Source organism: Impatiens glandulifera, chromosome 1 (assembly GCF_907164915.1).
Source record: "Impatiens glandulifera chromosome 1, dImpGla2.1, whole genome shotgun sequence".
Lineage (NCBI taxonomy): Eukaryota > Viridiplantae > Streptophyta > Magnoliopsida > Ericales > Balsaminaceae > Impatiens > Impatiens glandulifera.
The window spans coordinates 13317273-13343567 of record NC_061862.1 but is presented as its reverse complement, the minus strand read 5'-3'; the positions used below and the strand labels follow the sequence as shown (position 1 = coordinate 13343567).

Genomic DNA, 26295 nt, shown 5'->3' with positions numbered 1-26295 from the left:
AGAGAGAGTAAACTTCTTACAGAGAATAATATTATATCAATTGAATACTTGGTGATTTACAAAGTAATACATCAAAAGTATTTATAGGACTAATTCTAGCTATTACATTAATGATGCACTAATTTAGAGCATTTCTTATAAGTGTCAATTAGCGATGCACTAATTTAGGGATTCCTTATAATTGTCAATTAGTGATGCACTAATCAAGGATATTCCTTTTAACTGTCAATTAATGATGCACTAATCTGGCATCTGCCTTATAGCTAGAATATTCCTTGCGCTTAAGCCTCCTCCTCTTCTTGGGCCAGGAAGATTGGGCCATGACAATAGGAATTGAATTGTAATTCAATGATAATTCTCATAGAAAATGGATTAGAATTCCAATGTTAATTCCAATTCCCCCTCATCAAACACACCCTTAATGTATCCACAATTCTCTTTTTCAAATTCAAGTCAAATGAGTACATAACAAATAATAACAATGGTTTGAACACTTCTATTAGAAAACAAAGTGACATACATACCTCTTTTGCACACACAAATGTTGGCAATGGTTTCAACTGACACAAGAGCCATTTTCATATCAGATGAGTACACAACAAAAATTTAACTCTCCTTGGATAGGCAATTAACTACCTTTTTAATAAGACCAGTTTAATAAGATGAAATCCCAATATTGATAATAATCTTGTTAAACTATTTACTACCTCAACTTGTTTTTCTCCCAACATCAATCAACTCCAAATCAATGTGTCCATGCAGATATAAATGAAAATAAAAACTAGTGTAAAAATATAAATAAGGAGTTAAGATTTATTATGTGTGTGTGACAAATATTGAATTCTACAAGAAAACTTTCTATGATAAATATTGTATAACATAAGCATATTTCATTAAGCTCTACAAATGCTCTATTGTCAACTTGAATTGTTTTTAGGCATGACACTAAAAAACAAATAACAATAAGTATCACACATCAATTCTCAAAAATAGCAATATATCTTACAGATAAACATTGAGACAATAAGTGGTTAAAATAAACTGTTCTAAAAAAATAATTTTTCATTTCTCATGTCTTCCCTCACAATTAGATTTCAAATAAATAAAAAATAATAAAAGTTTTAAAACAAGATTTAGATAATATGGTACAAAATAAATAATGTCCTTCACATTATTTTTGTCATTGGGAAGGACCCCAAAACAGAAAAAATACTAACCAGATAAAATCTTAAATTTAAGCATGAATATCATTATATCTTTTCTATTTGGTATAGTTAAACAAGCCAACATAAAGTAACGACGGCTTCTAAACTGAATTGCTCGTCCTCCATGAGTGCATAAATATAATTGTTTATGTTTGATGTTGAAAGGAGAGAGAAGTAGTTAACATTAAAATTAAAAATCTATTTGTGAAGTAAACAATAATCCAAACATAAAAAATGTGATAAAAATCAAGAAGACATAATTAAATATAAATAGATATTGTTAGAGTTTGTGGCCCGAATTCTTGTTGGGTCAGTGGGCTTTGCCCGCACTATATGGACCTGTAGTCTTAATGGGTTTGCCCCTTTTAATTTACATCATATTCTAGGGTTAAACAATATATAGAGGTTGCGGCCGTCTTTTCTCTTTAAGAACAGTTTTACGTTGTCCACCAAAATACTGTACAATCTTCGTTATAGTGAAATCTTCTCTTCTGCCCGTGGTTTTTCACCCGTAAAGGGTTTTCCACGTAATCTTGGTGTTCGTTCTTCTTTATCGCTTTTATTCTCTTTTATTGTGGTTTGGATTCTAACAAATTGGTATCAGAGCCAAATTTGTTTGTTTTATTTTTTGGTCATGACCACGATGAAATACGACATTCCGCTGCTGGATCGTAACACCAGATTTGCGTTATGGCAAGTGAAGATGCGAGCTATTTTGGCACAGATGGATCTGGAAGATGCGCTATATGGCGCTGACAAGATGCCGTCTTCGTGGACTGATGAAGAGAAGCAACGAGCAGATCGTAAGGCTCTATCGCAGATTTATCTGCATCTGTCGAATCAGATTCTTCAAGACTGTTTGAAGGAAAAAACAGCTGCTGCACTCTGGCTAAGATTGGAGCAATTATGCATGACGAAAACGCTGACTAACAAGCTACACTTGAAGCAACGCTTGTACTCCCAACGTATGTCTGACGGTACGTCTTTAGAAAATCATTTAACTGTTTTTAAAGAAATAGTCTCTGATTTGGAATCTATGGAGGTTAAGTACGATGAAGAAGATTTAGGGCTCATATTATTGTGTTCACTACCTCCTTCGTATGCTAATTTTAGAGATACCATTCTCTATAGTCGTGAGACTTTGACTCTAGATGAGGTTTATGATGCACTCTTCTCGAAAGAGAAGATGCATAAACTTGTTGGTTTAGATAATATGGCTGAAGGCCTTGTTGCACGAGGCAGACAGCAGGAGAGGTATTCTAGCAACAATAACCATGGCAGGTCAAAATCCAAGAACAGAGATAAGACGTGTAGGTACTGCAAGAAGAAAGGTCATATTGTTGTTGAGTGTTATAAATTACAGAATAAAAATAAGAGGGCTGGTGAGGATCATAAGAGCAATCAACCAGAGAAATATGGCGAAGCTGATGTTGCTGAAAAGTACAATGATGGAGAACTCCTCGTTACGTCTGATATTGATTCGAAACAGAGCGACGAATGGATTCTTGATTCTGGATGCACGTTTCATATGTGTCCTAATCGGGACTGGTTCTCTACATATGAAGTGGTCTCTAGAGGTACCGTTGTGATGGGTAATAATGCATCTTGCAGAATTGCTGGTATTGGTACGGTTAGAGTTAAGATGTTTGATGGCACTATTCGAACACTTGGTGATGTAAGGCACGTTCCTGACATGAAGAGAAATCTGATCTCATTGAGTATTCTTGATTCTAAAGGGTACAAATACACTGGTGAAGGTGGAGTTGTGAAGGTCAGCAAGGGGTCTCTTGTTGTGATGAAGGGACTCAAGAAAACTGCCAATTTATATGTTCTGCAAGGCTCTACGATTACAGGTGATGTTGCTGTTGCTAGTTCGTCTTTGTCTGATTCTGATGCAACAAGATTATGGCACATGCGTCTAGGTCACATGAGTGAGAATGGCATGGTCGAATTGAACAAGAGAGGGCTTCTTGATGTGCAGGGTATTACAAAGCTGAAGTTTTGTGAACACTGCGTTTTTGGTAAACAGAAAAGAGTTAGGTTCTCGGCTGGTATTCATAATACGAAGGGGACACTAGACTACATTCATTCTGATTTGTGGGGGCCTTCTAGAGTACCATCTAAAGGTGGTGCGTTCTATATGTTGACTATTATAGATGATTTCTCCAGGAAGGTTTGGGCATTCTTTTTGAAACAAAAGAGTGACGTGTTTTCTACCTTTAAAGAGTGGAAGTTAATGATTGAGAAGCAGACAGGGAGGCAAGTGAAGCATCTCCGAACTGATAATGGTTTGGAGTTTTGTTCTAATGAGTTTAATACTTTATGTAGAACTGAAGGTATTGTGAGGCATCATACAGTTCGACATAATCCTCAACAGAATGGAGTTGCAGAGAGGATGAATAGGACTTTGATGGAGAAGGTGCGTTGTATGCGACTTAATGCTGGGCTACCGATGTCGTTTTGGGCTGAGACCGCTGCGTATGCATGTCATCTCGTTAATCGCTCTCCTTCGACTGCTATTGATAAGAAAACTCCACAAGAGGTATGGACTGGTTCTCCTGCTAGTTATTCTGATTTAAAAATTTTCGGATGTCCTGCGTATGCTCATGTGGATAATGGGAAGTTAGAGCCTCGTTCGGTGAAGTGTGTGTTCATAGGGTTCAAGCAAGGTGTGAAGGGATATAAGTTGTGGTGTCCTGAGACTAGTAAAGTCGTCATCAGTAGAGATGTTGTTTTTGATGAGACTAGCATGCTTCAGGGGTCTCCAACTTCAACTCCCTCCGAGGGAAATCAACAGAAGTCAAGTATTGAGGTGGAGCTTGAGATTGGGTTGAAACCTACACCAGAACAAATTCCAGGGCCTATTCCAGTTTCTATGGATGGTGCTAGCTCCTCAGAAGCACCTCCACAATATTCAATTGCTAAAAATAGGCCTCGTAGAGAAATTAGACGCCCTCAAAGATATGCAGAGGCTGATTTAGTTGCGTATGCATTAAATGTGGCTGAAGAGATTGATTCAGAAGAAGAACCTGCGACATATTCAGAGGCGATTACCTGCGAAAACTCTGGTATGTGGATGATCGCTATGCAGGAAGAGATAGAATCGCTTCACAAGAACGCTACATGGGATCTAGTGAAGTTACCAAAGAGCAAGAAGGTTGTTCGCTGCAAATGGGTGTATAAGAGAAAGGAAGGTACGATGGGAGTTGAAGAAGCCAGGTATAAAGCCAGGCTTGTTGCAAAAGGATATAGTCAAACTCCAGGTGTTGATTTTACTGATGTATTTTCTCCAGTTGTGAAACTTAGTTCTATTCGGGCTTTACTAGGTATTGTAGCATACCACGATCTTGAGCTTGAGCAGTTAGATGTAAAAACTGCATTCTTACACGGAGAACTTGAGGAAGACATCTACATGCAGCAACCAGAGGGATTCGTAGCCTTAGGAAAGGAGGACTATGTATGTCAGCTGAAAAAGTCTCTTTATGGTTTGAAACAGTCACCTAGGCAATGGTACAAGAGATTTGATACATTTATGACCACTCATGATTTCAGGAGGAGCAATTACGATAGTTGTGTCTACTTTAAAGTATGTGATGATGGGTCGTTCGTTTACCTGTTGTTGTATGTTGACGATATGTTAATTGCCGCTAAAGATCAGAGAGAGGTCAGAAAGGTGAAAGCACAGTTGAGTAGCGAGTTTGAGATGAAAGATTTAGGTGCAGCAAAGAAGATGCTTGGAATGGAGATTCTTAGAGATCGACCGGCTGGTAAATTATACATAAGTCAAAAGAGATACATCGAGAAAGTCCTTAGTAGGTTTAACATGCAAAGTGCCAAGCCGGTAAGTACTCCACTAGCTGCTCATTTTAGACTTTCGTCTTCTTTGTCACCACAGTCAGATAGTGATGATGATTATATGTCGCGAGTGCCATACTCTAGTGCCGTTGGCTCCCTTATGTATGCTATGGTTTGTTCACGACCTGACTTAGCATATGCAGTTAGTGTTGTTAGTAGATATATGGCAAACCCTGGTAAGGAACATTGGAAAGCAGTTCAGTGGATTCTCAGATACTTATGTGGTTCTACTGATGTTTGTTTACAGTTTGGGAAAAGTAGAGATGGAGTTGTCGGTTACGTTGATTCAGATTACGCTGGAGATCTTGATAAGAGAAGATCATTGTCTGGTTACATTTTTTGTGTTGGTGGTTGCGCTATTAGCTGGAAGGCTATGTTGCAGGCTACAGTTGCTTTGTCTACTACAGAGGCAGAGTACATGGCGATTACAGAAGCTTGCAAAGAAGCAATTTGGATGAAAGGCTTGTTTGGCGAACTTAGTAATGATTTGCAGATTTCTACAATATTTTGTGATAGCCAGAGTGCTATTTTTCTGACAAAGGATCAGATGTTTCACGAGAGGACTAAGCACATTGATGTACGGTATCATTTTGTGCGTGATGTGATTGCTCGTGGTGATATTGTTGTGAGCAAGGTGAGTACACACAATAATCCTGCAGATATGATGACCAAGTCACTTCCTATTACCAAGTTTGAGCACTGCTTGAACCTGGTTGGTCTTCATTGCTGAGTTATGCCCTTAGGGGCTTTGGTGGAAGAGGTTTGATTTTGTGGTTATGCTATCAAAGATTGGAATTCGTTTCAAGGTGGAGATTGTTAGAGTTTGTGGCCCGAATTCTTGTTGGGTCAGCGGGCTTTGCCCGCACTATATGGACCTGTAGTCTTAATGGGTTTGCCCCTTTTAATTTACATCATATTCTAGGGTTAAACAATATATAGAGGTTGCGGCCGTCTTTTCTCTTTAAGAACAGTTTTACGTTGTCCACCAAAATACTGTACAATCTTCGTTATAGTGAAATCTTCTCTTCTGCCCGTGGTTTTTCACCCGTAAAGGGTTTTCCACGTAATCTTGGTGTTCGTTCTTCTTTATCGCTTTTATTCTCTTTTATTGTGGTTTGGATTCTAACAGATATTAAATGCAACTTGACTAAAAGAGATACGAAGAAAGTGACTATACCCCAAGTAAAGCATCAAACCAAACATAAAATATGGTATGTTTGCTATCATTGGGAGTATCAGAGCTCGGATACCCAATCCACTTATGTTCGAAAAATAGATAAATCTGGCAGGCCACTTTTGATTTAATTTTGTACCTACAAAAGTTAAAATAACGATCTCATTGATAATTCTTCGTTATATCAAAACTCTCAATAAAGGAGCTTCATTTGAACATAAATTATAGCAATAGTTCTCATCTAGAAATCTTCATAATCACACCTCATTTAAACAATGAGGTGGTTGCACAAACTTCTCTCCATGATCATTAATCCCAGTAATGAATATTTTTTTTCCTAATAGGCTCTGCCATAAATAAGAATTTTTCTAAGCTATCTCCTGTATCTCAATACCTTAAGGAGTTTGAAGTGTATCCATGGAGCTTATTACCTGACGAACAATACTATTGTTGATGTTTTAACGAAAAAATATTGGAATTTTCATTTAGAATTTTAGTCCAGTACCTAAATCATGTTGGTTTACATCAGACTCACAGCCACCCTGTTGTTTAATTTTAGTCCAATACAAAGAAAAAATAATGTCAACTACAAAAGAATTCAATTTGGAGATGTTAGATATCTTACTTTTATTATTTTTATTAGCAATTAAGGGTATTTTAGTCTATTAGCACTTAAAAGTATTTTAGTGTATTGTAATCACTAACTATATAAACTCTTTCATTATATTTAGTTTATTTTACGTTTGCTAATAAGAAACCCCAATTTCTCTTTTTATTTTATCATGATATCAGAGCCTCCATTTATGAATTCTCTTTATTCAACCTAAAACGTTCAATCTACATCTTTCGATTTGGATTTGGTGTTTGAGTTTGCAATCGTCAATGCTTTGTTTTCACATCCATTTGCTCTAGTTGATTTTGTTTGGAAGTTTGTATTTGTGTAGCATCGTGTCGCGTCGTGTCATATTCGTGATATTATATTTGTGTTCCATTGTTGGTATTTGTATTCGTGTCGCGTCGTGTCGTATAGTGTCGCATCATGTCATATTTATACTGTTGTATTTGTGTTGTTGTTGAAGATTTGTATTAGTGTCGCGTCGTGCCATATTTGTGTATTTGTGTTGCCGTTGGATATTTGTATTTGTGCCACGTCGAGCCATATTTGTGTTGTCGTTGGAAATTTGTATTTGTGTCGCGTCATGCCATATTTGTGCGACTGTATTTGTGTTGCCGTTGGAGATTTGTATTTGTGACGCATCATGTCGCATTGTGTCATATTTGTTATTGTTGTTTTCACCATGTCTGGTCGTAAAGATGATTCTTCACCGAGTGCACAATGGACTTATCTTCAACCACAAATTAGTAATACAATTGCTGCTCTCAGGGGCGGAGCCACGTTCAGACGTATCATGGCTATACTTTAATACTTTGTTATATAATAATAAAATAATGTTGATGATGCAGGGTTATTTTTGTCCAAAGAGAGAGGACAGCCCGGATGACAAGACTATGCAGAAATATTGTTTTTTTATAGAGAAGGTAAATAGGCTTTAATTAAAGAAATTCTATCCAAAAATAGTATTAACTCTTAACTTATTATATAATTCAATCCGGATGGTCTGCTTAATTTTTAAAGTGTCCGGATTGTCGGGTCGAGAGTTGTGGTTAATTTGAATATATATGTGAGAGTAAATGAATACTTGAGTCGGATTGTGGGTTGACCCGCCCATAAACTTAAAACGGTTAAAAATAAAATTAAAAATGCTATAGGTATGGTTCGAACTTGCAACCTAACAAAACATATAAAACCTTTTAACCAACTAGGCTAATAACAGTTTATATTTTAAATTCAACACCAAATTTGATGAATGTGGGAATTTTTAACAATATAAGTTCAACTTTTTAACTAACTAATATATATATATAATGATTATTAATTTTTAAAGTGTCCGGATTGCCGGGTCGAGAACTGTGGTTAATTTGGATATATATGTTAGAGTAAATGGATACTTGGGTCGGATTGTGGGTTGACCCACCCATAAACTTAAAACGGTTAAAAATAAAATTAAAAATGATATAGGTATGGTTCGAACTTGCAACCTAACAAAACAAGTAAAACCCTTTAACCAACTAAGCTAATAACAGTTTATATTTTAAATTCAACACCGAATTTGATGAATGCAGGACATTTTAACAATATAAGTTCAACTTTTTAACTAACTAATCTATTTATATATATATAATGATGCTTAATTTTTAAAGTGTCCGGATTGCTGGGTCGAGAGATGTAGTTAATTTGGATATATATATGTGAGAGTAAATGGATACTTGGGTTGAATTGTGAGTTGAACCGCCCATAAACTTAAAACGGTTAAAAATAAAATTAAAAATGATATAAGTATAGTTCAAACTTGCAACCTAACAAAACAAGTAAAACCCATTAACCAACTAGGAAAATAACACTTTATATTTTAAATTCAACACCAAATTTGATGAACGCGGGATATTTTAACAATATATGTTCAACTTTTTAACTAACTAATCTATATATATATATATATATATATATATATAATGATGCTTAATTATTAAAGTGTCCGGATTGTCGGGTCGAGAGCTGTGGTTAATTTGGATATATATGTGAGAGTAAATGAATACTTGGGTCGGATTGTGGGTTGACTCGCCCATAAACTTAAAACGGTTTAAAATAAATTTTAAAATGCTATAATATTTTTATCATAATATTTTTTTCACAGTTTTTTATATTATTACTCGTGCAAATGCACGGGATACATGCTAGTTATATATAATAATAAAACAATCAATTTTCTCCACCCAATAAAAGTTATATAATTAATTTTTAATTAAAAATATTCACAATATAACCATAGATAAATGATTGAGAAAGAGAATTGAGGGAGGAAATGACGTGATTGGCCGAAAAAATAACAAAAATTTTCTCTCTTTTCTCCCTCTTCACCCTTTATATTTTTCCAACCAATGATATAGTGATACATCATTTCATCCCCCATTCTCTCCCCTTATCACTCCTCTATGACCATAACATTAATAACAAACCTTAATTTGAAATTTTGAAATTCATTCTCTCAAATAATTTTGTAATTTCTAGAGTTAAAATTGAAAGTTTGAATTTGTCGATTCTATGTTGAAATTATTCTCTCATTAAATTTGTATAACTTTTAGGGTTCTATTTTTTATCTTTTATTTTATTGATATTTGTAGTGTTATAACCATTTGTTTCTATGTGAATTATTTTTATACTCTTTATGTTTCAATAATAAATATTTTAGTATCAAACATATACAGGTTAAAAATTTTAAAATTCAACAATTTTTTAATGTCAAATTCAAAGAGTAAGAAAAAAAACAATATTTTATCTTTTTGTAAGTCAAAAACTGACAATCCTTCATTATTTGAGCCGATCGAAACAAATATAATAATTTCTCATGAGAATCTAGAATCTCATTCTAAATCTCAAAGAGTTAAGTTTTGATAAAACTACTCTTTAACGAGATTTTAGTTATGGCGACATCTTGTTAATCATTATGATAAAATTAGACGAGCTTAGATTAAAATTTGGTCATATCAACCTATTCGATATCTGAATCTCGAAAACAATAACATCGATTTCAATACTCTTGGTTTAAAAAGTTCTCATTATTTGAGTACTCTACTATACCATAAAAATCGTAAATCTCAGCTTCAATAATAAATGTATGCAATTTTTATTATTGTGTTATATTAGTTTTTAAAAAAAAAAATAGCCTATGTAGATTCTAAATCCATATACACCCTTGGCGGCTCCAACCTTGGATCCATATACGTTTGAGCAGTTTTTAAGCAGTTATTCGCCTCACAACCTCACATCATGTCCGACTCCTTTCATAAATGTTTGTTATCGTCTAATAATTTAGGTACATCGTCTCCCTTATAGATATTAGATTCAGACAAATCTCATCATATGTCTCATAATATTAACTCATTTGTGTCAATCAATTCTGTTTCACCATCTTCCGTCATGACTGTCGATGGTACTTCAATATTATTGGAAGGAATTGGTTTTGTACATACATCTTGTTTTTCTCTCCCACATGTCTAACATATTCCCTGTTTTTCATTAAACCATTTATCTGTTAGTCAATTGTGTGATTCTAGTCTCACCGTTTTTTTACTACTTCCAATTGTTGTGTTAAGGACCTACGGTCATAGAAGGTGATTGGGATAGGCCGTAGAAAATAAGGATTTTATTTTTTTGATAAATTCAAAGTATCAGATGTTGCTGCGTCCAACATTGATTTGTCATCATTTCGTTTGAATCCTTCATCTTCAGAATTTTACCGTTGGCATTCTAGTTTGGGTCATGTTTCTGAGTCTCGTTTAAAGTTTTTAGTGTCTACTAGAGCTTTAAGTTGTTTAGAAAGTCAAGGAATTTCTTATTGTAGTGGTTGCAAAATGGCTAAGTTTTCAGCATTGTCTTTTTATAAAATTATTTATTTTTCCACTGCTCTATTTGATCTCGTGCATTCTGATGTGTGGGGACCTTCTCCTATTTCTTATAAAGGAGGTTCTCGATAATATGTTTTGTTTGTTGATGACTTCACTCGTTATATTTGGATTTATCTTATGAAACGCATGTATGCATTTTTTACTATAGTCTAGGGCTGCAAATGAGTCAAGCCACTCGTGAGCTGCTCGCGAGCCGCTCGATCAAAGTTCGGCTTGAGCTTGACTTTGATCGAGTTCGAGCCGAGCTCGAGCCGAGCTCGAGCCGACTCGTTTAATATTCGAGCCAAACTCGAGCTCATATAATGCTTGCTCGACGGCTTGTCGAGCTTTTTCGAGAGCCTGATAATATATAATATATTTATTTATTTAATATTAAAAAAATTTAAAACAATTTTTTTTTTCTTTTTTTTCTCTTTTTTTCTTTTTATTTTCTACTATAGTTATTGATCATACTTTTAAATAACTTTGATTTTTTTTTATTATGAGTAAATTTGTGATTATATAGATGGTTCATAGATCTATATGGAAAAACACTATTATATATATTAATTGTTCATAGATCTATATGTAAAAAAAATTATATATATTAATAGTGTTCATAGATCTATATAGAAAAATATTTTTAATATATATTGATCATAGATCTATATAGAAAAACACTATTATGGTAAACAATATTATATTATATTATATATAATAAAAGATAAAAAAAAATGTTAGTATATATTTTGTATATATTATGAAGAGATAAAAAAAGTTAGTATATATTATATATAATATGTTGAGATAAAAAATGAATTTATAATATTAATAATATATTGTAATATATAAATAAATTAATAGATTCTCCTATAAATAAGTCAATAAATTCTTGTTATATTTGTACCCAAATAATTTAATTATATATAATAATATTTAATAAAAAATAGGTTGAATTTGTTTTTGTACGTATCTCCTTTAAACCTTAAAGTAAGTTAAATTTTAGTTATTTGTTTTAACATTTATTTTTTATATTAATTATTTTTAAGCTTAAATGCAGGTAGGTGTACTTGTGCTATGCTTGAAGAACGTGACTTAAAAAATATTAATATATTGAATGTTCAAACAATTTATATAGTATTGTACTTTAATTTTAGAATTTTATATTTTAGAATTTTGACTAGTAATTGTGGTTGAATGCTTTTTGGATTATTATGATTTTGGAATTTTAAATAGTTATAATTTTTTAATATTTTCAATTTTAAATATTATGTTTTAAATGTTGAATATGTATGAAAGTTTGATATTTCATTTTGAAAATAAATTTTAGTTTGAGTTCGAGCTCAAACTCAAGCTCGAGCTCGAATTCAAGCTCGAACTTGAGTTTGAGCTCGAACTCGATCTTGAATTCGAGCTTGAGTTCGAGCTTTTCGAGTCGAGCCGAGCTTATAGGTAAATAGTCGAGTCAAGCTCGAGCTCAAATTTATAAACTCGTTCGAGCTCGAGTTCGAGTCGAGCTAATAAATACTAAATCGAGTCGAGTTCGAGCTCAAGCAAATTCGAGCTCGACTCGGCTCATTTGCAGCCCTACTATAGTCACCAATTTTCGAGCTCTTGTGAGAACCCAACATTCTTCAGTCATTAAATGTTTTAGGTGTGATTTGGGAGGTGAATACACTTCTAATGATTTCTCTCAGTTACTTGCCTTGATGGTACCATTCACCAAACCTCATGTACCGACACTCCTCAACAAAATGGTGTGGCTGAAAGAAAACATTGTCATATTGTTGAAACAACTCGTTCTTTCATGTTTTGGAGAGAAACAGTTCTTACCGCTACTCATGTGATCAATAGAATCTCAATATCTCATACTTCAGTTTTGTTCCCTTTGAAAAATTATATGGTCAATCACCTGATTATTTCTCGTTGCGTGTTTTCAGTTGTATTTGTTTTGTCCTTTGATCACATGTTGAGCGTAATAAGTTGCCTCCACGGTCTGCCTTATGTGTCTTTCTGGACTATGGTCTTGGTAAAAAGGATATCGTTGTTTTGATCTAGTTAGTCAAAAAGCGTATGTCTCGCGTCATGTTGTGTTTTTAGAGCACATTTCATTATTCTATGTTCCTGCTAGTTCACATCATATGACTCAAACATATTTATTTCGTATTGATCCCTTTGACATTGATCCCGATGAAGATCTATCTAATAATTTGGTTCATTATACATTAGTTCACGATACATCCACCTCCCATGTCCCTACTTCTACGACCACCCAATCGCCGAATGAGATTGTGGATCCTCCTCCTCGTCACTCCACTCGTATTCGTAAATCTATTAAACTTCCCGATTTTAACTCCTCTTATTCTACTTCATTTGTTTCTTTTGTCACTTATGTTCATCGCTTTTCTGAGCCTTCATCCTATAGAGAGACAGTTCATGATCCCCTTTGGCAGACTGTTATGACTGAGGAACTTACTGTTTTATATCAGACTCATACATGAGATTTGGTTTCACTACCGTTTAGAAAACATGTCATTGCCTCTCATTGGGTCTACAAGATAAAAACAAAATCATATGGTTCCATTGAGCGATACAAGGTTCAACTTGTTGCTAAAGGGTATTCTCAAAAATATGGCATGGATTATGAGAAAACATTTGCTCATGTTACGAAAATGACGATTGTTCGCACTTTGATTGTTGTTTCTTCGGTTTGCCAATGGAAAATATCTTAAATGGATGTGAAGAATGCTTTCTTGAATGATGATCTTCATGAAGAGATTTATATGATGTCTCCCCCGAGTGTGGTGAAGTTGTCAAGCTTCGCAAAGCTCTTTATTGTCTCAAACAAACACCACATTCAATGTTGATGATGAAGTCTAAGCATTCAGCTAATTCAATGACATGGACGTCCTTCGATGAAAATTTCAAAGATTTCTCCTACGAGCCTCAGAATGTAAGATTTTTTCTCGCAAGTGACATTTGGACGAGCTCCGAGAATGAGAACTATCGAGACACTTGGACGAGTTCCGAGCTCGTACAGTTGATATAAAGTTTGATGATCTGATGCACTTTATGGGTTCACAACTTCATGATATTGAGAGACTAGATGATCCAGCATTCCAGCATTCTAGCATTCCCGATGAAAACGTTAAATACAAGAGATACATAAATGTGAATAGAAGATGCACGCACTGGTGTTTGCACAACAAGAGTCTATAAGGACATTCATGTTTGCACAACCATTATCAACGTTGGCATTAAAGAGTGCCGACGTTCATAAAGAACATCATTAACGTCGGCGTTGGGGAGTGCTGACGTTAATAAGAGAACTATAAGGGTTCAGCCAACCCGATATCAACGGATATTAACGTCGGCGTTAGAAGAATAGCCGTGGTTAATATTCATGGTTATTAACCACGATGTTAATGGGATAGCCGACGTTAATATCCATGGATATTAATGTCGGTTATCCCACTAACATCGTGGTTAATATCCATGGATATTAACATCGACTATCCTCTTAAGCCGACATTAATAATTAAACTATAAACTTCGGTTATCCTCACCTAACGTTGTGGTTAAAGATCATAATACTTTAACGTCGAATTCTTTAGGGTTTTAACGACGGTGTAAGCACTTAAACTTTATATTTTAATAGATATAGTTGATTGAAATTATTAATTAAATGTTTTAATAATTTTAAATGAAAACACTTAAAACTAAAACTAAATAGAAAAGTTGTGTTTATATGTTAATATATATAATTGAAAGGTTAAGATTCAACATTATATTTTAATAGAAATATTAACAACACTTTATATATAAACAACACTTTATATTTAAGAAAAACAACTCTTTAATAGAAAACTTAAACTTTATATTTTAATAGAAATATTAACAACACTTTATATTTAAGATTTAACACCAAATTTGATAAACGCGAGACATTTTAACAATAAAAGTTCAAATTTTTAACTAAAAATTTATATATATATATATAATGATACTTAATTTTTAAAGTGTTCAGATTGTCGGGTCGAGAGTTGTGGTTAATTTGGATATATATGTGAGAATAAATAGATACTTGAGTCGGATTGTGGGTTGACCCGCCCATAAACTTAAAACAGTTAAAAATAAAATTAAAAATGTTATTTGTATGTTTTGAACTTTCAATCTAACAAAATAAGTACAACCATTTAACCAACTAGACTAACAACACTTTATATTTAAGATTTAATACCAAATTTGATGAACGCGAGATATTTTAACAATAAATGTTCAAATTTTTAACTAACTAATATATATATATAATGATGCTTAATTTTTAAAGTGTCCGGATTGTCAGGTCGAGAGTTGTGGTTAATTTGGATATATATGTGAGAGTAAATGGATACTTGGATCGGATTGTGGGTTGACCCGCCCATAAACTTAAAACGGTTAAAAATAAAATTAAAAATGTTATTTGTATATTTCGAACTTGCAACCTAACAAAACAAGTACAACTTTTTACCAAATGTGAGATGTGGTTTGCCGAGGGATAATTGACCGGTATCATTTGAAAGTGGTTAAACAAATATAAATCAAATATTTGATTGACTAAAGTGTAAGATCACGATGCTAATTATTAAAAAATATGAATCAAATGTTTGATTAACAAAGTAAAAGTGTAAAGTCACAAGATAAGAGATTTATTCGGAAAAAAATAGGTGAGAAAATAAGTTATTTTAAAATATGAATAAAATGTGGAATGAGAGCGTTATATTTTTTATTTTAATATATTATTCGTGATTTATTAAGAATTTTAAATATTAAATAGATATTATTATAATTTTTTAATTTATTTTATTTTTATTCTTATCGTGAAATTTTACTAGTTATTTTTATCATGCTTATCAATTTTTAACATTTATAAATAATTTATGATTATAACTTATAAAGGTGTATTTAATTAACAAACAAACTTAGAAACAAAAATAACCAATTTTTTTTGATGAAATAAAACTATTTATTTAATTCATTTAAATTAGTTCAAATAATAAGAATGATTTTTAGGAGATTAAGGTCATCGAATTTTATTAGATCATAGAAAATTAGATTTATTCTTGTTTTCTATAATAATAAAAAAATAGAAAAGAAATGTATTTATTTTTTGAATAATTGCATTATTTAAAAAAAAAAGTAAATCATTCAAAAATTTATTTGGTGATAGGTACGTTATAGGATTGACAAAGTCAAATAAATAACAGGAAAATATATAAATAAAAAATAATTCATTTGCTAAAATTGTATCATCTATTTATTTTTTATAATATGATTTATAAACTTGATAAAATAAAGTAATTTGTTTCAATCAATTTCTACCTACAATTTCATTTATTTTAATTTGTATAAAAATACAAACAAAATTTCTTTCCCTTTTAATTTTGACTTACAATTAACAAAAATAATATCTGTGATTAAGATAATGACGTCATTTAAGTAAAAAAGTGAGATGATTTATATATCTAAACCAACTAAACTTTTTGAAATGAAATAAAAATAATAATTTTAATTAAACACGCCTTTAAATTAGTTAAATATTTCTGCCTAACGTTACAAAATTTAAAATTATATTAGACCAAATCAAAAACTTATAAAATTTTCTACGCCTATAAATTAAAGCACAAGACCTGCATGCATGATCATCATTCAATCGATCAGTCACATTATAACCATGGGGAGAAATTCTATCATCTTCTTCATTATTAGTACTCTCCTATTCACAATTAGGGTTTCATCTGCGAGACCCGTAACTGCTAACTCCGACCAAGTTCCACCGACCGGAGAATTCAATGAATTCAATACCGGTGGCCTCAGTCGTGAAAGCTTTCCCGATGGCTTCGTTTTCGGAACAGCAACTTCTGCTTATCAAGTAGAAGGCATGGCCAATCAAGGAGGTCGTGGACCATGCATTTGGGATACTTTTGTTAAAATTCCAGGTAATTTATTATAAGAATTATATATACTTTACAAATCTCATATATAGAATAATTTCAAATAATAATTAATGTTTTGATTTTCAAGGAATGGAAGCCGAGGGTGCTAATGCAGATGTCGCGGTTGATCAATATCATCGATATAAAGTATGTACAATAATACTAAAAGATTAAATAAAATCTTACATATATCATTTTGATTGTTTGCTAATTATTATTATCATTACTTGCAGGAGGATATAGATTTATTGAAAAATTTAAATTTCGAAGCTTATAGATTTTCAATTTCATGGTCCAGGATCTTCCCAAGTAATATAGTAGTTTTTATTTATTTTTAGTTTATTGATTATCGATGAAAATCATTATGTTTTAATTCTCTGCATAAAGATGGAACCGGAGCAATTAATCAAGAAGGGGTTGATTATTATAATAGATTGATCAATTACATGGTTGAGAAAGGTAATTAATAAATGTATATTTAAATGAAACAATGAAATTAAACAGAAAAATATTATATCGTGTTTATATATGCAGGCATTACACCATATGTTAATTTATATCATTACGATCTTCCGCAAGCACTTCAAGATAAGTACTTGGGATTGTTGAATCGTCAAGTTGTGTAAGTATTGATAGACCTATAATTTATTTTTAAATTTGATGGTGATTTATGCTACAAGTTATTTATCGTTTATTTTTAATTTTTTGTTTTACAGGAAGGATTTTACGGATTATGCAGAGTTTTGTTTTATGACATTTGGAGATAGGGTTAAGAATTGGTTAACATTCAATGAGCCTCGAGTGATAGCCCAACTTGGACACGATGATGGATCGCATGCACCGGGGAGATGCTCTAAACCTTATGGAAATTGTTCTGAAGGGAACTCTGGTACAGAACCTTATATTGTAGCTCATAATATACTCTTGTCTCATGCATCCGCGGTTCAAAAATATAGAGAAGAGTATCAGGTTCCATTTATTTTCTTCCATCTAAATATTATTGCATTGCAGTAATTTTTAAATATATTAATTATGTCATCTATTGATTCTAATATATATATATAGGGAGTGCAAGGTGGACGCATTGGAATTGTATTAGATTTTACTTGGTATCAACCTCTTACCAGAGGAAAAGCCGATAATTATGCTGCCCAACGAGCTAGAGATTTTAATATCGGATGGTAAGATTTTTCAAAATTAGTCATTAATTATTTATAAGAAAATAGATTTTTTTAAAATTTAAATAACTTGTTCAGGTTTTTACATCCCATAACTTATGGTGAGTATCCTCGAACCCTTCAAGAAATTGTTGACGAACGACTTCCAAAATTTACAAAAGAAGAAGTTAAAATGGTGAAGGGCTCAATAGATTTTGTTGGAATTAACCATTACACGTCAAATTATGTCTATTACGATGCCAACCGACCTAAACCAGAGGTTCTTGCTTACAATATGGATTGGAACGCTTCATTTGCATGTAAGGCTATTTTTTTTTTCATTTAAAAGTTATATTTTAATTTGTATCCTAATATTTTTTTCGGTTTTTCTTGTAGATGGAAAGAATGGTGTTCCTATTGGCCCAAGGGTAAATAAAATGTGGATTATTAATTTTAGTTTTGTAGATAATAGATTTTCTAACATTATCCAATTTGATTTTTGACATGGTTTAGGCTCACTCTTCTTGGTTATACAATGTGCCGTCGGGAATTTACAACGTGATCATGTACGTAAAGGAGCGATACGGCAATCCATCTATGATAGTGTCCTAGAATGGTATTATCTCATTTATAACTGTGTTTGATAACTTGTATTATTGCATAAAAAATATGACCTAACAAGTTTTGAATTGATTATACATGTTTTGTGTGTGTAGGAATGGATGATCCAGGGAATGTTACTCTTGTTGATGGTTTGTATGACAATCATAGGATTGATTATTATAGGACATATTTGAGCAATTTAAAGAACGCGGTTGATGATGGTGCAAATGTTAAAGCCTATTTTGCTTGGTCATTACTTGACAACTTTGAATGGAGACTCGGCTACACGTCCAGATTTGGAATTGTCTATGTTGACCATAAGACCCTTGATCGATATCCTAAGATGTCCGCGTATTGGTTCAAACAGCTATGCCAGAAGACTATCAAGCACTAGCTTCAACATTTAGGATTATGTTCATTTTTTTTAAATATCTCCAAACTCGTTAGTTAGATTATTATGATCATTTTTTTAAAATATCTCCAAATTCGTTAGTTAGATTTTATGTTTTGTTTTTTTCGTTAGTGAATATTTTTTTGCTTATGTTTTTCTTTCTACGTTCAATTGATTAATCTCGTTGTGTTTTGGATGTGTTTGATGATTAGGTAAACAATAGTGTTTTTATATTGTTTTTGTCCACGGGTATCATTTATATCTTTTTGCATGAACTTATTTTTTAAAATATTATGTTCAAATCACCAATCTTATATTTTTATCTTTTTCTTTTTCTTTATTATTTATAAAAAATAATAATTAATCTATTAATGAAGTCCCATTTTAATAATGATATAATTATATTTTTATAACTTTTTTTCACATATTCATAATTTGAATAAGAGAATACAAAATTTGAATTATTTTCTTCTCTAGTTGACTTTGAAAGCAATTTTATGATTAGTCATAAAGTGAATACTAAATTTTGAATAAATTTTCTACGAAAAAAATTTATAAAAAAAATTAATATTGAATTTTAAAACATTTAATAATTAGATAATATTAATTGAATAATTATGTTTCATCCTTCTCATTTTAATAGTACATCTACATTTATTATTAATTTAGTTTTGAAAAAGTAGATTACAATCTTTCAAACTATGTTTTCAAGAAAGATTATAATTATAAAAGTATTTTTTCAAAATTATTTTATAGTGAACTCAAAAATATTATATTTTTTAAATTTATACAAAAAAAAAAAAACACAATACAATTTATGTAACTTTCTTAATTACATCTCTCAATATACAAATATTTATATATATATAATAGCTAATTATTTAATTATATATTAGGTTAATTGTATCTATTTTGATTATTTAGACTAACCAAGTTTATTTATAAATAAGTCAACTGTATTATATATGAGGACGATTAGATCTCCTTGTTCTCAAGTATAAAAAATAACTTATATTGTCATATCAAAATAGCATTACAAAAATATAACAATTTCAAAACCTCGGAAATTTAAAATTTTTACCTAGAAATATAATCACCACCTCCCAATATAAATCTTAGCATTTATCAAATAAGTCTCTCAAATTTACATTTTGTAGGGGTTAACAATTCAATAATGTCATCCATTACACTTTCAGATAAATTGTAATCAGATTTAAGATTTATAAGTCTCGTAGTTGGTGACCTGACCAAATAGGTTGATCTGCAACATTTAATATTTCTCAAAATTTGTCGCCTTCAATAGGTTTATCTACATAAACATTAGATGAAGAATTTGCACATTCATTTTGTATTGGTGGATCATAAGTTCATAACTAGCTGTAATATTGATAATCATTCTATGGTACGAATTAATGTCGTCAACACTAAATTAAATTTGGTTCAACCTTAATTTCATCCGATACAAACTAAGTTGGTGCTTCCCCGTGACATACCCACGTATGATGGTTCTCGATAAAACCAATACGATAAAGATGACTTCTTCAAGTTTCTAAATCTTGAAAGTTACGATTTCCGCATTTTCTATATGGGCACAAAATATTTCCTCCATTCATACCGTTAGCATTGTACATAGAAAATTGATTAAACTCTTCTATCCCTTTAATAAATTCGTTAGTTAATTCTCGATGATCTGACAAATATTTGTTGTACATCCAAAGCTGATTTTCTCTTATATTTTTCTGACAAAATTGTAATTGCCCAAAATTTTAATTTAAATTACCTTGGATAGACTCTCTTGAGAAACTTTTAATAATTATTACAAATGAATCAAAAATAGTGATGGACATACTTGTATTATTCCAATAGCAGCTAAAGATTATTCATCAACGAATACAAAATGATAAACTCAGATAAATCTCCAAATATAAGGACGGGATCTTTAGAAACCCTAGAATATAAACAAAATTTCAAATAAGAAACAAAAAATATTGGAATAATCATTTGGTTGTTCTATAACATTGACAACAATATCATGTTAATTAGTATATATCTAGAACCTGTTGACAGGAAAACAAACTATTAAGGCTGGATTGTTCTCCATGTTAGTGTACATGTTTTGATGATTATTGAACAAGACACAACCCTCCCAAAAAAAAGTTAATATGATGCTGACCAAGGGACTGGAGTTCCAATGTTGTAGTACAATATATGTTATTAGTGATATGCACTTTTCAAATCTTGTGTCGACCCTTTTCGTCACCTGTTATCAGAGATCGCTTGATGTAAATAAAGATCAATTTCGACCTCGTATGAGTGATGATGAATTAATTGGTTCTGAAGTACCATATCTTAGTGCTATTGGAGCGTTAATGCATCTAGCTAGTCATACTAGACCCGATATATCATTTGTAGTAAATATACTAGCGAAATATAGTTCTTCACCGACAAACAGACATTGGCATGGAGTTACACATATTTTTCGATACCTTCAAGGAACTATGGACATGGGATTATATTATCCATATATTGTTGGTCAATTAGATGTTCGCAGCGGAATAATTTATAGATTTAATCTAAACATCAAATCATATGATCATGCATAATTGATAGAATCATGATATATAGTTTATAGAAATATACCTTTGATGCGTGAACCAGATCAGATCTGGTAGTAATGAATAATCGAGAGACCCATGTGTTGCTCCTCTACTTGGTCCACACGAGCCCGACTAGATCTCTTTACTTTCGACTGCTAGGACGAAAAAGACAAAGGGGAAGCAATCCAATTACTAGATTAAAAGATGATTTCTTCCTCTTGGAGTTCTCACCGTAATATAGCAAAAGCCGTTTTTAAAAGAGGAACAATTCTCTCTCTATTCACTTCTGTTTTCTTGCAAATAAGTGAATCCTTTTGTATTAAATAAAATTCCATAATTAACCATTAATTATATATTATTTTATTTCACAAATAAATAATATTTCTTATTATTAATAATATCTAATATGTATTAATTATATATTATTTTATTTCACAATCTTAACTCCATAATTAACCATTAATTATCGTTTATCTAGTCGGTCAACTCTAAGTGTGTGACCTCATAGGACCCGATTATAATAGTTATAGGTTTAACCCCATTAATCGTAGTTGGCTTCTAGCAAAGCACTACGACTCCTAAAATAATCGGATTAAATTATATCTGTTAATTTGTCATATCCAAGTTTAGTCATTGCACATTAAATTAAAGGACACAATTCCTTCAATCTCTCACTTGTCCTTAAACAAGTGTGCAATATAAGATACTTTTGTCTCTTAATGTCTTATTTAATGATATGGTAACATTCATACCTTTCTATCAAATATGTTTCTTGAACTCTGAGTTTGAACTGTCAATTAAACGGATGATTCATATTAATCCATCCGAGCATGGCCATGCATTTTCAGTTCTCGCTCTTCAAGTGGCCGAGACACCATTCCTGTTCAATGTATCACAGTATACATGAAGTGGGAGGACTTCTCCATTCTTGTATGACTATGGCTTCCACTCAATTTTTAGCAATCCCAACTACTGTCTTTATAACTCCCTTTTACGGAAAGCGTTTAACAGTGTCAAAGAAATATCAATCATCAAGTGAGGCCACAACATACTCATGTCTGAGGAATCTACTAAACATGGTTTAACTTAAAACTCTACAATATCTTTTGGAGAGTCTTAAGGTGGGTCAGTCTTACATGTATCATCCATACACATATATGTAATTGACTAGACATCTCCATGTCCTTATAGCCCATGAAACCTGACGCTATCATTCAGCTTACAATATAGTAACTTATAAAATCATCTATGTCCATTTGATGATTTCAAACTATAGACTTTTAATAATTCAAAACTTCATTTCACTTAATGGGGTTTCATTCACCAGAACACTTAAGGTGATCCCATTTGTTAATAATGAATTATTTGGACATATTATTCAATATCGATAAAACCAATATAAATAAGGATGAAATATCATATATCATAAAATCATCAAGTCAAACATAAAACTGGTGTCTAACACTCATAAATACATAATGTAATACAAAAGAAAACTCAAAGCCATTCTCCAATGTGTTTGAGACCCTTAGCCCTAGTGTGACTCTCATGCTTAGGCCTAGGCATAGGTTTGGTTAATGGATCTGCAATATTGTCATCAGTATGCACCTTACACATCCTAATATCACCCATAGTGATGATGTGTCGAATAAAGTGATACTTTCTCATAACGTGTCTAGATTTGGAGCTCGAACTCGGTTCCTTTGCCTGAGCTATGGCACCATTGTTGTCACAATAGATGTCAATAGGCATTGAAATGCTAGGAACAATACTGAGTTCATCTAGGAACTTCCTCATGCAAACGGCCTCCTTTGCTGCTTCACTAGCAGCAATGTACTCAGCCTCTGTTGTAGAATCTGCTATAGTACCTTGCTTGGAGCTCTTCCAGCTCACAGCTCCTCCGTTAAGGATAAAGACATAACCCGATTGAGACTTAAAGCCATCTCGGTCAGTCTGAAAGCTTGCATCAGTATAGCCTTGTACGATCAATTTTTCATCTCCCCCATATACTAAGAAATCATCCTTTGTTCTTCTTAAGTACTTCAGGATATTCTTAGCTGCACTCCAGTGTGCTTCTCCAGGACTTGGTTGGTATCTGCTACACATGCTCAAAGCATATGCAACATCTGGACGTGTACATACCACGGCATACATGATAGATCCTATAGCAGAAGCATATGGGATCTTGTTCATCTTCTCAAGCTCAACAGATGTTTTAGGACACTGCGTCTTGCTGAGATATACACCTTATTGAATGGGTAAAAATCCCTTCTTGGAATCTTGCATCTTGAATCTATTAAGAATCTTATCAATATAAATTCCTTGAATTAATCCAAGAAGCCTCTTAGATCTATCTCTATAGATCTTAATTCCAAGTATGTACTCGGCCTTTCCTAAGTCTTTCATTGAGAAACATTTCTTCAGCCATTCTTTTACGGACTCTAGCATCGGAATGTCATTCCCAATAAGTAGTATGTCATCCACATACAAGACTAAGAAGGCTGCCTTACTCCCACTAAACTTCTTGTAAACACAAGGACCCTCTTCGCATCTAATGAATTCAAACTCATTGATCTTTTCATCAAATCGAAAATTCCAACTCTTGGATGCTTGCTTAAGTCCATAAATGGACTTCTTAAGCTTGCATACCTTCCCAGCATGATTTGGATCTTCAAAACCTTCAGGTTGTGTTATGTACACATCCTCTTCTAAAAAACCATTTAGAAAAGCGGTTTTGACATCCATTTGCCATATCTCATAGTCATAATATGCAGCAATAGCTAGGATTATCCTAATGGATCTAATCATGACAACTGGTGAAAATATCTCGTCATAGTCTATACCATGAATTTGTCTAAAACCTTTGGCAACTAGTCTTGGAGCGTTAATGCTATTGGAGCCTTAATGCATCTTAGTGCTATTGGAGCGTTAATGCATCTAGCTAGTCATACTAGACCCGATATATCATTTGTAGTAAATTTACTAGCGAAATATAGTTATTCACCGACAAATAGACATTGGAATGGAGTTACACATATTTTTCGATACCTTCAAGGAACTATGGACATGGGATTATATTATCCATATATATGTGAAGCTAAATTGGTTGGGTACGCGGATGTAGGATATTTATCTGATCCTCATAATGGTAGGTCTCAAACGGGTTACGTATTCACATATGGTGGTACAGCTATATCATGTAGATCTATGAAACAAACAATTATCGCTACATCTACAAATCATTTAGAGATCATAGCTATTCATGAAGCAAGTCGAGAATGTGTGTGGTTGAGATCAATTATGCATCACATTCGAGAATCATGTGGTTTATCAGTAAATAAGAATTCTCCAACAATTTTATACGAGGATAATGATGTTTGTATTGCACAATTAAAGGAATGATATATTAAAAGAGATAGAACGAAACACATATCACCAAAATTCTTTTTCACTCATAATCTCTAGAAGAAATGTGATATTGATGTTCATCAAATTCGTTCATCAGATAATCCAGGAAATGTTACTCTTGTTGATGGTTTGTATGACAATCATATGATCGATTATTATAGGACATATTTAAGCAAGTTAAAGAATGCGGTTGATGATGGTGCAAATGTTAAAGGCTATTTTGCTTGGTCATTACTTGACAACTTTGAATGGAGACTCGGTTACACGTCTAGATTTGGAATTGTCTATGTTGACCATAAGACCCTTAATCGATATCCTAAGATGTCTGCATATTGGTTCAAACAGTTATGCGAGAAGACCATCAAGCACTAGTTTCAACATTTAGAATATTATGTTCAAACTTATTTAGTATTAGATGTTATGTTTTGTTTATTTGCTGCTGAACATTTTTTTGTTTATGTTTTCATGTCTACTTTCAAATTATTAGTCTCATTGTGTTTGGTAACTAGGTAATTAACAATAGTGTTATCATCTATTGTTATCATTTTGTTTTGTCATTTATATTTACTTTTTAAGTTTCATTCATATCATATTGCATTGCTTTCTTTTTATATTTAAAAAACAATATTATGTTCAAATCACCGATCTTATATTTTTGTTTTTTTGTTTTTCTTTATTATTAATAAAAAGAATAATAATTATCTGTTAATTAAAGTCTCATTTTAATATTGATATAATTAGAATTTAAATTTGAAACTTTTTTTTAAATTATATGTTTATCACTTATTTTTCACATATTCATAATTTGAATTAGATTTTAGTTAGTCATAAAGTGAATACTAAATTTTGAATAATTTTTCTACAGACAAAATATATATATATATATATATATATATATATATATATATATATATAAATATGAATTTTTAAACATTTAATAATTAGATAATATTAATTGGATATAATTATGTTTCATCCTTCTCATTTTAATAGTACAACTGCATTTCATTATTAATTTAGTTTTAAAAAGTAGATTACAAAGTTTTGAAACTATTTTTTTTAAGAAATATTATAATTATAAAAGTATTTTTTCAAAATTAATTATATTATAGTGAACTCAAAAAATATTATATTTTTAAAATTATATATTAAATAAATACAATTTATGTAACTTTCTTAATTACATATATATCTCAATATAAAAATATATATATATATATAAAAAGCTAATTATTTAATTATATATTTGGTTATTTTGATTATTAAATATTTAAATTTAGACTAACCAAGTTTATTTATAATTAAGTCAACTGTATTATATATGAATACGATTGTATAAAAAATAGCTTATATTGTCATATCAAAATAGCATTACAAAAATATAATAATTCCAAAAAAAACTCAATATTTTAATTTTTACTTAG

General features: G+C 31.7%; 1 protein-coding gene and 1 pseudogene across 1 annotated transcript; one reads left to right on the top strand and one right to left on the bottom strand.

Annotated features, from left to right (window-relative positions):
• Nucleotides 1-16453: 16453 nt before the first annotated feature.
• Nucleotides 16454-18869, top strand: LOC124916570 (annotated as a pseudogene).
• A 4091-nt stretch (nt 18870-22960) lies between these two features.
• On the bottom strand, nt 22961-23656 carry LOC124916476 (secreted RxLR effector protein 161-like). Its single transcript, XM_047457231.1, has one exon. The coding sequence runs from the start codon at nt 23654-23656 to the stop codon at nt 22961-22963; it is 696 nt and encodes a 231-aa protein (XP_047313187.1).
• Between the last annotated feature and the right edge of the window lie 2639 nt (nt 23657-26295).

Excerpts from the sequence above, each read along its gene's own strand:
- LOC124916476 (XM_047457231.1), bottom strand. The coding sequence starts at position 23,656 with ATGAACAAGATCCCATATGCTTCTGCTATAGGATCTATCATGTATGCC.